Genomic DNA, 13,976 nt, shown 5'->3' with positions numbered 1-13,976 from the left:
GGTGTTGGTGTTGAGATGGAGATCTCTGGGAGATTTTCACCGTTTGATATTACCTGGAGCTGGGAGGTCTCTTGTGGCCCAGTGTCCTGAAGTTGTTTCTCCCACCTGAGAGGCATAGCACTGACTCCTGGCTGGAGCACCATGACCCTTTCATCAACATGGCTCACAATAAATGGGAGAAAAAGTAGAAAGAAAGAGAATAAAATGAAATAAAATGAAGTAAGATAAAATAAAATTATTAAAATAAAAAATAATTATTAAGAAAACAAATTTTTTAAAGTAAAAAAAAAATCAGACGGACAGAACCCTAGGACAAATGGTGAAAACAAAGCTATACAGACAAAATCTCACACAGAAGCATACACATACACTCTCACAAAAAGAAGACAAGGGGAAAAAATAATATATCCTGCTCCCAAAATCCACCTACTCAATTTGGGATGATTCGTTGTCTATTCAGGTATTCCACAGATGCAGGGTATGTCAAGTTGATTGTGGAGATTTAATCCGCTGCTCCTGAGGCTGCTGGGAGAAATTTCCCTTTCTCTTCTGTGTTCGCACAGCTCCCTGGGCACAGCTTTGGATTTGGCCCCGCCTCTGTGTGTAGGTCGCCTGAGGGTGTCTGTTCTTTGCTCAGATAGAACGGGGTTAAAGGAGCAGCTGATCTGGGGGCTCTGGCTCACTCAAGCCAGGGGCAGGGAGTGGTACGGATGCGGGGCGAGCCTGCGGTGGCAGAGGCTGGTGTGATGTTGCACCAGCCTGAGGCGTGCCGTGCGTTCTTCTGGGAAGTTGTCCCTGAATCACGGGACCCTGGCAGTGGCGGGCTGCACAGGCTTCCGGGAGGGGAGATGTGGATAGTGACCTGTGCTCGCACACAGGCTTCTTAGTGGCTGCAGCAGTAGCCTTAGCATCTCATGCCCGTCTCTGGGGTCCATGCTGTTAGCCACAGCTCGCACCCGTCTCTGGAGCTCCTTTACACAGTGCTGTTAATCCCCTCTCCTCACGCACCAGGAAACAAAGAGGGAAGAAAAAGTCTCTTCCCTCTTTGGCAGGTCCAGACTTTTTCCCAGACTCCCTCCCAGCTAGCCGTGGCACACTAGCCCCCTTCAGGCTGTATTAACGCTGCCAACCCCAGTCCTTTCCTTATGATCCAACTGAAGCCCGAGTCTCAGCTCCCAGCTCCTGCCTGCTCCGGCAGGTGAGCAGACAAGCCTCTCGGGCTGGTGAGTGCTGGTTGGCACCGATCCTCTGTGCGGGAATCTCTGCACTTTGCCCTCTGCACCCCTGTTGCTGTGCTCTCCTCCATGGCTCCAAAGCTTCCCCCCTCCGCCACCCACAGTCTCTGCCCATGAATGGGCTTCCTAGTGTGTGGAAACCTTTCCTCCTTCACAGCTTCCTCCCACTGGTGCAGGTTCCATCCCTATTCTTTTGTCTCTGTTTTTTCTTTTTCTTTTGCCCTATCCAGGTACATGGGGGAGTTTCTTGCCTTTTGGGAGGTCTTAGGTCTTCTGCCAGCGTTCAGTGGGTGTCCTATAGGAGCAGTTCCACGTGTAGATGTATTTCTGATGTATCTGTGGGGAGGAAGCTGATCTCTGCGTCTTACTCTTCCACCATCTTCTTCAACTCCCCTCCTTTTCATTTCTATAAAATGAGTAGTGGGCTTCCCTGGTGGCGCAGTGGTTGAGAATCTGCCTGCTAATGCAGGGGACATGGGTTCAAGCCCTGGTCTGGGAAGATCTCACATGCTGTGGAGCAACTAGGCCCATGAACCACAACCACTCAGCCTGCGCCTCTGGAGCCTGTGCTCCGCAACAAGAGAGGCCGCAAGAGTGAGAGGCCCGCGCACTGTGATGATGAATGGCCCCTGCTTGCCACAACTAGAGAAAGCCCTTGCACAGAAACGAAGACCCAACACAGCAAAAATAAATTAATTAATTAATAAACTCCTACCCCCAACATCTTCTTTAAAAAAAAATGAGTAGTAATGTCCCCACTTCCATTTCTAACTTTAGTAATTGAGTCTCCTTTTTTTCTTAATCTAGCTAAACTTTGCTAGTCAATTTTGTTAATCTTTTTGAAAACCAACCTTGGTTTTGCTTATTTTTTCTATTTTCTATTCTATGTATCTCTGCTCTAATCTTTATTTCCTTCCTTCTGCTACCTTTGGGTTTATTTTGTTCTTCTCTCTCTAGTTATATAAGATGCAAAGTTAGATTTTTGATTTGAGATTTTTTTAAATGTAAGCATTTAGAGTTATAAATTTCCCTCTTAGCACTGCTGTTGTTGCACCCTGTAAGTTTTGGTATGTTGTGTTTTCATTTGCATTTGTTTCAAGATACTTTATAATTTCCTTTGTGATTTCTTCTTTGACCCATTGGTCATTTAGGAGTGTGCTGTTTAATTTCCAACCATTTGTAAATTTTCTGGTTTTTCTTTTCTTATTGACTTCCAGTTTCATTCCACTGTGATCAGAAAAGATACTGTATGATTTTAATCTTTTTTAATTTATACATTGTAAAACAATGAGACAAGTTTTTGGCCTAACACATGGTCTGTCCTGGAGAATGTTCAGGTCCACATACAAGAAAAGTGTATTTTGCTGTTGTTGGACAGAGTGCTCTGTATATGTCTCTTAGGTCCTATTGGTTTATACTGTTAAGTCCTTTCTCTCCTTATTGATTTTCTGTATAATTCTATCAATTATTTTTATTTTTATTTTTTGCAGTATGCGGGCCTCTCACTTTTGTGGCCTCTCCCATTGCGGATCAAAGGCTCCAGACGCGCAGGCTCAGTGGCCATGGATCACGAGCCCAGCCGCTCTGTGGCATGTGGGATCTTCCCAGACCGGGGCACGAACCCCTGTCCCCTGCATCGGCAGGCGGACTCTCAACCACTGCGCCACCAGGAATCCCTCTATCAATTATTGAAAGTAAGCTATTGAAGTCTCTACTTATTATTGTAGGGCTATCTATTTCTCTTTTCAAGTCCATCAACATTTTTGTCACATATTTTGTAGGTGTAATTTTTGTTGCATATATGTCTTTAATTGTTACATCTCTTTGGTGAATTGACCCTTTTATCATTATATAACGCTATTCTTTGTTTCTTGTAAGAGTTTTTGACTTCAAGTCAATTTTGTCTGATACCTGTTTAGCCACCCTTTCTCTTTTGAATACTGTTTTCATGAAATACCTTTCCCATCCTTTCAATTTCAACTTATATTTGCCCTTTTATCTAATGTGAGTCTCTTGTAGACAACATATAGATGATGTTTTGGTTTTGCTTTTTAAATCCATTCTGCTAATTATGCATTTTGGCTGAGAAATTTAATCCATTTACACTTAGTTAATTATTGATAGAGAAAGTCTTACCTTTGACATTTTGTTGTTTTCTGCATGTATTACAGCTTTTTTTTTTAACGTCCCTTTTTTCTTCGGCTATTGCCTTCTTTGGGTTTAGTTTCTTGTTTTGTCATTTCCTCTTTTGAATATCTATAAATATTTTATTTGTGGTTACCATGGGGATTACATATAACATCCTAAAATTATAAAAATTATTTTAAATCGGTAACAACTGAAATTCACTTGCATACAAAACTCTACCCTTTTATAGCTTCTTACCTCTCCTTTATCTACTCTTGTCCCAAATTACATCCTTTTATATTGTGTACCCATTAACATAGATTTATAATGATTTTTATACATTTGTCTTTTAAATACTGTTGAAAATAAAAATGTTAAAAGCCAAAATTACAACAATACTTTTAAAAAATATTTGACCATGTATTTAGCTTTACCAGAGAATTTTATACCTTCATATGATTTTGAGTTACCATCTAGCTTCCTTTCATTTTAACCTGAAGGACTCCATTTAACATTTCTTATAGGACAGGTCTAGTGGTAATGAATTCCTTCAGCTTTTGTTTATCTGACAGTGTCTTAATTTTTTTTGAAAGATATTTTAACTAGTTATAGAATTCTTTGTTGCTATGTTTCTTTCTTTTTTCTTGTTACTTTAAATAATTTCATTCCACTGTCTTCTGGCCTCCAAGGTTTCTTGGTGGTAAATTGGCTGGTAATCTTACTGAGAATCCCTTGTATGTGATGAATCACTTTTCTCTTATTGCTTTCAAGATTCTCTCTCTTTCAGTAGTTTGATTATGATGTGTCTTGGTGTGTGTCTCTTTGGATTTACCCCACTTCCAGTCTATTGAGCTGCTTGGATGTGCAAATTCATGTCTTTCCTCAAATTTGGCACATTTTCAGCCATTATTTTTTCAAATAATCTCTCTACCCCTTCCTCTCTTATCCTTTTGGGATTTTTATAATGTATATACTGGTCTACTTCATGGCATTTCATAAGTTCCTTAAGCTCTGTTCACTTTTCTTCATTTTTTTTCCCTGCTTCTCAGACTTGATGATGTCATATGTCCTAATTTGATTTTTTTCACCAATTTTTTTTCATATGCCTGCTCAAATCTGCTGTCAAACCGGTGCACTGAAATTTTCTATTCAGTTCTACTTTTCAGCTCAAGAATTTCTATTTGTTTTTTTTATAAATATAATTTCTTTGTTTATATTCTCATTTTGTTCATGTATCATTTTCCTTGTTTCCATTAGTCTTTTGTTCATGTTTTCTTTTAGCATTTTGAGCATATTTATGACAGTTGTTTTAAATTCCATTGCCTTTGCTTCTTCAGGGATTATTTCTGCCACTCTATTTTCTTCCTTTGAATGGACCATGTTTTCCTGATAGTTTGTGTACCTTGTGAAAAATAGGGCATTTGAAAAAAACATCCACCTTTCTCAGACTTTGCATACCAGTTCTGTACCAGGGAAGTCCTTCACTAATTAACTGGTCATATCTGAGGCTTGGGATCAGTCCAAGGTGAAGATGTAAGGTTTTCTCATGTGTCTTAGCTGAGCATGCATTTTGCCTGGGCCTGTGGGCAGCATTTTTTGATTCTCCTATGTACACAGTTGCTTTTAAATGTCCCAAAGAGTTTACTTCACTTTACCCATACTCTGCTGTCTCAGGTATCTGCAGGTCTCTAGTACCTTGCAACTTTCATGAGCAGTGCTACCTGGTTCTCCCTGCCTGATCTTTGAGTTAGGCATCACAAACTCCTGTCCTTTAGGAAGCCCCAAGATAGGTTAAAATATTGCAGAAAAGGTCTTTTTTGTTCCCTCTGGTTCATGGGATAGAATTAGGAACTCTGCTGCCACCTCCTCCAGATCAAGACCATTATGCACTGGGGAAGCAGTGGTTCAGGGCAAGTAAAACACCATGGAATTTACTACCATTTTGAATGTGGTTTTTTATTGCTTGGGTGTTCACTTGGTTGTTGTAGACTTTAACCACTTAATAGCGTTCCTATAAGGTTATCTTAGCCAGTTTTGGGTTATTTTTCATGTCTCTCTGGGGGAATGATGGCTTAGAGCTTCCTAGTCTGTCATTTTGCTTTATCTCTGGCTTTTGAAAGATTCATATTTGATGAGAGAATTGGACATGGCAGTTACCAAGCACTGGTTTGGAGTTACAGGGTTCTAGAGAAAAGGGTAGGAGTGCTTGGTAATTCTCAGAGTAATTGAAAAGGGTTCCTAGAGGAATAATAATTGGAGCTGGTACTCCTCGGCTATTTTGATAAAGGAACTATCAGGAACACAGGCAGGAGCTTGAGAAGGGTGGAGGTGCTTGGGAAAAAGATTAGAATTTGAGATGTGAGGAATGCAAGGAGACAAAGAGGTGGAAAGGGATCAATTACAAAGGAGTGTATTTGCCAAGCCAAGTAATTTAGATTTGGTCATGACAGTGATGAGAAACCTTGAAAATTTAGTAGGGCAGTGACATGATCAGATTTGCCTTTGAGAATAAATTACTTTGGCAGAAGCAGCATGTAAGATGTATTGGAGCTGGGCAAGAATAAAGCAGGGTCACTGGTTAAAAAATTCCCAAGACAATTGAGAGAGAGGATGGTGGTCAGAACCGTGACAGCAGTGGTGAGACAGAGAGGAAGAGAGATTTAGAAAGAAGAATTGAAAGAATTCGGTGACTTATTACCGTTTGGGAGTTGGGGAGAGAGGGGTAGATGGTGGTGCTATTCCTGAAGTCAAGGAGTGTATGAGGAGAAGTCTCGAAGAGGAAGCTAATGAATTATTTTGAAATCATACAAGACATGGTGTATTGCTTTCATGATAATAAGCAAAAGTGAAACATAGAGATGAGGCTGATCAGACCAAGTCCCAGTCCTTTCCTCAGAGGTCACCACTGCTACCAGCTTGGTGTGTGTCCTTTCAGACCTTGTTTTGTGCATTTCCATATTTACTCAGAGAAAGTGGATTGTATAGCCTTTTATATATCTAACTTACATATTTCATACTCTGTATCACTTGATTTTTTTCTCCATACAGCTGACGTTTTAGAAGTTTTGATAAGTCAGTGCATATGAAATTACTTCATTATTTTTGACTACTGCATAGTATTCCAGAGCATAGAGTTGCCCGTTGTGCCCACTGATGGATACTTAGTTTTGTACCAAATTTCCTGTTCTAACAAGTGATGGTACAATGGATATACATTTTACATATATCTTTGTAAATTAGTGTGATTTTTTTCCTCTAGGAGTAATTACTGAGAAGTGAAATTATTCAGTCCTAGGGTATTTACTCTTACTTATATAGTTATTACCAAACTGCCCTCCAATGGCTGATTGGACTGTACAGTGTGTAAGAGTGTTCCTTATACTACACTCTCAACAACACTTGACATGATCATGATTTTTTTCTGAGTGAAACTGAGGGATCATTGCTTAATTTGTGTTTCTCTGATCATGAGTGAGGTTAGGCATGGTTTCTTTGCCATCTGTGTGTCTTCCATGGCTCGCTTGTTTTTATCTTTCCCCATTAGTCTGTTGAATTCTATTTTTCTTATGGATTTGTAGGAGTTTAAAAATTTTATATCCTAATCCTTCATCTGTTTTATGTCCTCATTATCTTCTTTAGTCTTCTCATTTATCTTTTAAATTTGTTCATGACATGCTATTAATTTTGATGGAGGAAAATTTATTAATCTATTCCTTTATGGCTCACATTTGCTAGGAATTGTTTTTAAAGAAGCCTTGCTGACTCCTATTTTCATAGGCATATTCACTCTATATTTCATTCTATCATTTTGATGTTTTAAGGTTTAAAATTGAGGTGGTAATGGGAAATTTGAGTAGAATTATCTAAATGTCAGGTGACTTTTTCAGAATGGAATCAAAACCTGCACTTGAAACATAGACCAGGGCTTCTTCAAGTGGAGGAGTTGGTTGAAATCACTGATGTAGATAAGCTCGTCTAGAGAAAGCATGTAAAATTAAAGAGGAATGGGCCAGGGACACAGATCTGAGGAACACCTGTATGAACAGAACTGGGTGAACAAACGGAAATACAGGAGACCTAAAAGGAATAGCCAGAGAGGTAGGATGAAAATCAGGGAATGATGGATATGAGAAATCAGGAAAGGTGAGCTTTACACAAGGCTGCAGTAGCTGTTGGTGTCAACTATGATATCCGTCAACCCTTACTGTAACAGTTATTTGTCTTTTTCAAGGAGATAACTTTACAGAGTAGGACCCCCTAGGTCTTATTCACTTTTCTTGATATATTCCTAGCACTGAATATGGTGCCTGCCCATAGTGGCATTCATCCATCCATCATATATTAATCTATATATCTACAAATCTTCTAATTAACCTTAAAGTCTTGTTGAATGAATAAATTTTGAAATCTTCCTCTTTCCTTGAATCAGTTTGTCAAAGCAAATCTGAAAACTGATCCAGAATTTTGAGACGTGCTGGGACCTTTTTACTCACGCTGTATAACTAAGATTCCTTTGGTCCTGGCCTTTAACGGACAGAGGTGGCCTCCATGAAGACACAACTCGAGGAGACATGTGGGGTTTGACTGTAAATCTGATGATTTAAGAGGAATTTTGGGAGTGTCCACAAATGCCAGCTGCTCTTTAAGGTACCCTGTACCTACCCTGGAGGCTTCATATTGGCCACTGTTCTTCTGACCTTAGTTATTTTGTGGATTTATGAAGCACCTTTCCTTGAATTGTCAATCTGTAAATTGTCTGTAAGATGCAGTCCATTGGGTAAAGAATTAGAATTATTCATAAGATAGTTTCTACCTCGGTTGGTGGTGAAATTACTCACTCAGGGTACAATTAAGTCATAGATACCCTGGCTTTAATGTGGATAAAGGTGGAAAGGAAATAATTCCTGTTGCAATTTGGGTGTTTTCTGATGTTTGACAAGCATCTGGTGTGTTCAGCCATAAACTGAGGACATCTCAGAGTCCCTGTAAAGGAGTTTTTTTTCTGTTTTTTGTTTTTCCCAAGAGAATTGGAGAATAACTGACTGGGGAGGGAAGGAAGAAGAAGAATTGAAAGAGCTTAAGGTTGCAAACAGGATGACCACAGTGAAACCTGATGGATAAGGACTAAGTAAGAAAGTCGTGGCTTGAGAGAGGAGAACGTGGCAGAAAGAGGGGTCGGGTGAGAAGGTTCTAGGCTGAGGGGGCACAGGGCATGGATGTGCCAGGGTGTGCTGAGAGGGGTCAGGACACGGCCTCACAGAGGGCCCTGTGTTGGTGATCCCCTCGACCGGCCCATACTCTTCTCCAGAGGTCACGTGTGGACATGGCCTGGCGAGTGCATGTGCAAGCTAACAAATGACACACACTCAGATGTTGCAGACAAATTAAAATTTACTGGGACAGACAGAAATGCACCTACTCAGGACTACAGTTAAGCATTTACTATTAACCAAAGAGTCGTGTTCACATTCCAGATAAGTCTATGTGGGAAAGCATTCAGAATTTACTAGGTTGTTCTACTTCGCGATTTCATCTACAATAGGGACAACAAACTGACACTCAGGATTTGGAGGGCTCTCATTACAATACTACACATTGAACAGAGACAAACATCAGTGACTTTGAGAAAAAGGTATAAAAAGACCAAAACCACCCACTGTAGAAAGGGCTCTTGGATGTTACTGTATACAGTGTGGTCAAGGTAAAAACTAAACGAAACTGTAGATGGCATCCCGTGAAGAGGAGAGGGGCAGACCTGGACAGACACGCTGTCATTCACTGCTGGGCATGGGAAAATGGGCATAAAGGAGGAGGACCTGATATAATATCTCGAATTCAGTGTGAAGGTATTCCCATGCCTAGAATGTTCACGGAAACAAAAAGACAGTAATATGTTAGACAACTAACCATTGTGGAAGAAAATTCTGGGGCTTAACCTAGATGCCAAGGAAATGGTATCAAATAAAAGAACCATTTATGGAATAAGAATATAACTATTTACTAAGGAGGTTCCAAAAATGAGCCAGTGAAGTTTCAACTCCATATCTGTCTCCAACAAGGGAACGATTATCACAGTACTATTTTTTTTTTTAATCAAGATTTTTGTGTATACGCCATCACTAGCTAAAGGGCTCCTGCCAAAAAAGAGGAAAGCAAAAATTCTTCTTCTAAGGATGAGGTAACTAAAATATCAAATCTTTACTACTTATGCAAAGTACCTTTAAAAAAATCTAATGCTGTCTTGCCAAAGCGAGGCATGAAAAGTGGCGTTAATGTTGCTCCATTGATTTGGGGTTCCAGTCTTAGGAGGGCTTTTTATTTAATATTTTAATGAATCAAAATACCTTCTCGGAATGTCTCTGAAAATGAGCATCTCATTACCTTCCTGGGAATTGACTAGTGAGCGCTCTTCTCCATCATTAAGTTAATGCTAAGGATCTTTAAGTGTCATCTTAATTTGACACTTGTCATAAGATAATTAGGCAAATTAAAATCAGTGTGGTTCACTCTGTTCCTAGAAGTTTCTCTAAGTGAAATCGATTTGTCGATTTTAATTTGTTCTCTTGTGCATTTTTCCAAGCTCAGAGGAGATGGTTTTCTTTGATGGTCTAAACTGAGATTTAAAAAATACGTCTCGATTCTTTTATACATTCGATTGTAATTTAGCTGCAATTAAGCACCTGTTTTCTAAATTATCATCTCAGAGTTTTGTTCAAGTGAGAAAAAAACAAAAACAAAAACTGAAACAGAGGTGAAGGAGTTGAGATCCCAATACAGAGCTTTCCTATGGTCACCCGATACCTAGGGTCCTGGCTGTACTCATTCTATCAGGCCAAATGAGTTTGCCATATCGAGTAAGTTCATGTCCCATCTTAGCCAAGTCCAGGGATAATGCCACTGGGTCTGGCCAATGCAGGGATTGGAAAATACTAGTTTGAGGTGGGCTGGTAAAGTATAAACAAATGGTCAGTTTGGAGCGGGGGCTGGTCAGCTGCTGCTGTAATCATGGTTTGGCTGGGTATATTTTTCGCCTGAGTTTATGTGGTCTCCTTGTGGACTAGCTGGAGTGCAGGAAGGGAAGAAAAACAAATGTGGGCAAGAGATCCTTGCTGGCTGGCTGATGAGGGCGTCCTTGTGGGTGGAAACCGGGTGGGGCAGGAGCTTAAGGCCCTGTACGGAGCTAAATGGGGGCCACTTTGAAGACTACTCTTTGGTACTTGTACGGGTACAGCTTGATAGGGGGAGAAATCCTAAAGACTCTAGAGATGATGACCCTACCAAATTTGGAGATAGACTCTAATCATGAGTTAACTTAGGGAAAAGAAACGCAATGATAAAGGGCTTTCTTCATTAGTACCTTGACACTTGTGTCGGAGAGGGGATAAGGGCAGGACTAGCTCTTAAAAATCTAGCCCTAGCTTCCCATGTGCCGTCATGGAGTTCTTTCTAGGCCTCCATCTGAGACTCTTTACAAATGATGAGCGATCAAAAATCTGTAGAGCTTTTATAGCCTCATCATGATGTGTGGCTAGAGAGTGGCAAAACTGAAACATTGAGTTAAGAATGCTGAATTTTCTTCTGCTAAGGAACAGCGAGGGACTGTCTTCTCAGAGAGCAGAGGGTATGTGTACATGCCTTAGAAAAAGCCCTTGAGTAGGTAGGAAGGGAGGGGCCTGCCGCAGACAGGACTGCTGCAAGCCCCAGGGGCGCTTGAGCTGAAATGAGAGAGATGGCTTGTGAAGCTGCCCACGTGGGAGTCGCATGGCTTCTGCGAGGAAAGCAATTTAGGCAGACAGAGGCTTATCCAAATCAAAGAGGCTTCCAGTAACTCTGCTGCCGCAGACAGAAGCAGCCTCCTCAGTCTGCAGGCTACAAGTGCCAACTGTTAGTGCAAAAAAGGACTTTGATACACATTTCCTATTCCAGAAATGATGATCCAGGTCTGGACAAGCTGACAAATGTGTAATTGTTTTTCAAATGAGTTTTTAATAGATACCCAAACCCTTTTTTTCTGAGAGGTGTGTATAGTCTCTTCTGTACGTACTTCCATGTTTATGTACGTACAGAGAGAGGCATCCAGACACCTTTTCTAATAAAGGAGATCAGTTCCCCAAAGGGACTCTTGGCTGAATTAAGGCTGTTGTTTGTAGGAAGCCAGATTGAGTAATGTGAAAAACTGATTTGTAATAATAGACACCAGGGGTGGTGGGGGGCAGTGGGAACAAGGTACAGTGCAGTGTGTTTTCCACAACATCTACAGGACACAAGAAAAGCACTTAGACACGGTAAGGCCGGGAACCATGCTGTACTAACCACCAGTGTCGGTGATCGCAAAGGGTCTTTGACATTTGAGGGTAGGGGCTCCCTGCACTGTCAGAATGCCACATAAATCACATGCTTGTTGCAAAAAACTCACAGGAGGGAAGGAGGCTCTAATTCAGCCATCCTTCCCCTGTCTAAAAAACAAAACACAACACCCTTTTTCCCACACGCCGTATGCAAAATGCTCCGGGAACAAGGAGTTGTCTTCCGAACCTTAGGTTGGGTAGAGAGGGCAACAATGGAGAAGAGGCCATGTGCCGTGGAGTCTTAGATACAAATGCAGGAACAGGAAGTGACTTGCAGTGTTGTGCCAACCTCGTGTCCTCCTCCTCGTGGGAACTACCATATGTACCCGACCTCGTCCTCTTTCTCGTCGCCCTCGTCCTCATCGTCCTCCGTCGCTGCTCGGGCGTGCACCCGCAGCTTCCCCACTTTGTCCTTTGGTCCCAGCTCCCATTCATCCTCTAGGTCATCCAGCAGGACCACAGAGCCGCCACTGCCAAAATCCCCTGAAGTTTCCTGCTCCTCTTCTGAAACATTAAGAAGGAAGAAAAGATCTGAGGTTAGGTTCTGCTTATGCCTCACGACTTCCTTAACTGTAGGGCAAAATCATGCAATTTACCTTCTGAACATGAGAGCCTCCCTGTCTACCTGGCATGGACCACAAGCCTTATTCTGATATGAGCCCCAGAATTCTTGAGATGTTTCTACCTTTTTGGGAGGTCTATCTGAGTCACTCTTTGCCTGCAACCGTTTCTGACTGTCAAAAACGGTTGTCCAGTTCATTGGCCATAGTGAGCTCCTGGCACTCGGAAAACTAGCTATGCATTATCTCATGTGATTTCAGGGTTACTTTATCTCCATTGTAAACTCACTCACTGTAGACCATAACGACCTCTACAAATTCTTCTGCCCAGATCCTCATACAGTGAGTACCTCTAAGTCACCAGAGGTCATTGGGGGCTGATGCAGCAGGCCTTACTCACCACAGCTCACAGCACCCTGTTTCCTGGAGCCAGCTAGCTCGTTCCCGTATTTATCCACACACCAGCACTGCCCTGTGCCACCGTGGCACTGTGTGGCTTTGTAATAGCCCTCCTCATTACACCGAGGTATGAGTGCTCCTGGGAGAACGAAAGGTCCAACTTGAATCAGAGAAGTGCACAGATACTCAGAGTTAATGCCCTCAAAAACAGACAAGAGGGCTCACACATCAGACAGGGTATTTACTGCAAAGCCAGCAAGAAAGAAAGGCATGCTTGGTTATTACCTAATCAAAATTACAGGGCCCTAGGACTTGCTCAAGGTTAGATAGGATTCCTTCTTGGATGAGTTCTCTTTTTCCCTGTGGTTCTACTCTTATTAATAACTTTTTATTTCAGAAGTTTTTCCAGTTTTATTGAAATGTAATAGACATATAATCAACACACAGCACTGGATAAGTTTAAGGTGTATAGCACAATGATTTGACTTATATATTGTGAAATGATTACCACAGTAAATTTAGTTTACATCCATCATCTCATATAGAAAAAAAAAAAAGTCTTTTTCCTTGGGAGAAGAACTCCCACGATTTACTCTTAGCAACTTTCACATCTACCATACAGCAGTGTTAACTATAGATATCACGTTGTATGTTATATCCCAGTACTTATTTATCTTATAACTGGAACTTTGGACCTTTGGACCACCTTCATCCAATTTTCCCACTGCCCATACTCTGCCTGTGTTTACCACCAATCTCAAAGTTTGTTTTTAGATTATACATACAAGTGATCATACCGTATTTTCTTTCTCTGTCTGACTTACTTCACTTAGGATAATGCCCTCAAAGTCCATCCATGTCATCACAATTGGCAGGATTTCCTTCTTTCTTCTGGCTGAATGATGTTCTGTTTATATATATATATATATATATATATATATATATATATATATATATATATATATGAACACATATGAACTTCTTTAGCCATTCATCCGTTGATGAACACTTAGGTTGTTTCCACATCTTGGCTAATGTAAATGATGCTGCCATGAATATGGGTGTGCAGATATCTCTTTGACATAGTATATTCATTTCCTTCAGATATATTCCCAGAAGCAGAATTTCTGGATCATATGGTAGTTCTATCTTTAATTTTTTGAGGAACCTCCATACTGTTTTCCATAGGGCTGCACCAATTTATAATCCCAGCAACAGTGCACAAGGGTTCTCCTTTTTCCACATCCTTGCCAACATTTGTTATCCCTTGTCTTTTTCATGATAGCCATTCTAACAGGCAGGACCTG

At 40.9% G+C, this 13,976-nt stretch overlaps 1 protein-coding gene across 1 annotated transcript in view; it reads right to left on the bottom strand.

Annotated features, from left to right (window-relative positions):
• Positions 1-8,735: 8,735 nt before the first annotated feature.
• Positions 8,736-13,976, bottom strand: part of SPOCK1 (SPARC (osteonectin), cwcv and kazal like domains proteoglycan 1) — a 567,180-nt gene continuing 561,939 nt past the window's right edge. Inside the window, exons 9-10 of the mRNA XM_032629178.1 lie at positions 12,671-12,808; positions 8,736-12,214 (exon numbers count right to left, since the gene is read on the bottom strand). Of these exons, the coding sequence (XP_032485069.1) occupies positions 12,024-12,214; positions 12,671-12,808 (329 nt within the window). The 3' untranslated portion in view covers positions 8,736-12,023. The remainder of the gene's footprint in view (positions 12,215-12,670; positions 12,809-13,976) is intronic.

Source organism: Phocoena sinus, chromosome 3 (genome assembly GCF_008692025.1).
Source record: "Phocoena sinus isolate mPhoSin1 chromosome 3, mPhoSin1.pri, whole genome shotgun sequence".
Taxonomy (NCBI): Eukaryota; Metazoa; Chordata; class Mammalia; order Artiodactyla; family Phocoenidae; genus Phocoena; species Phocoena sinus.
This window is presented reverse-complemented; position numbering and strand designations above follow the sequence as displayed.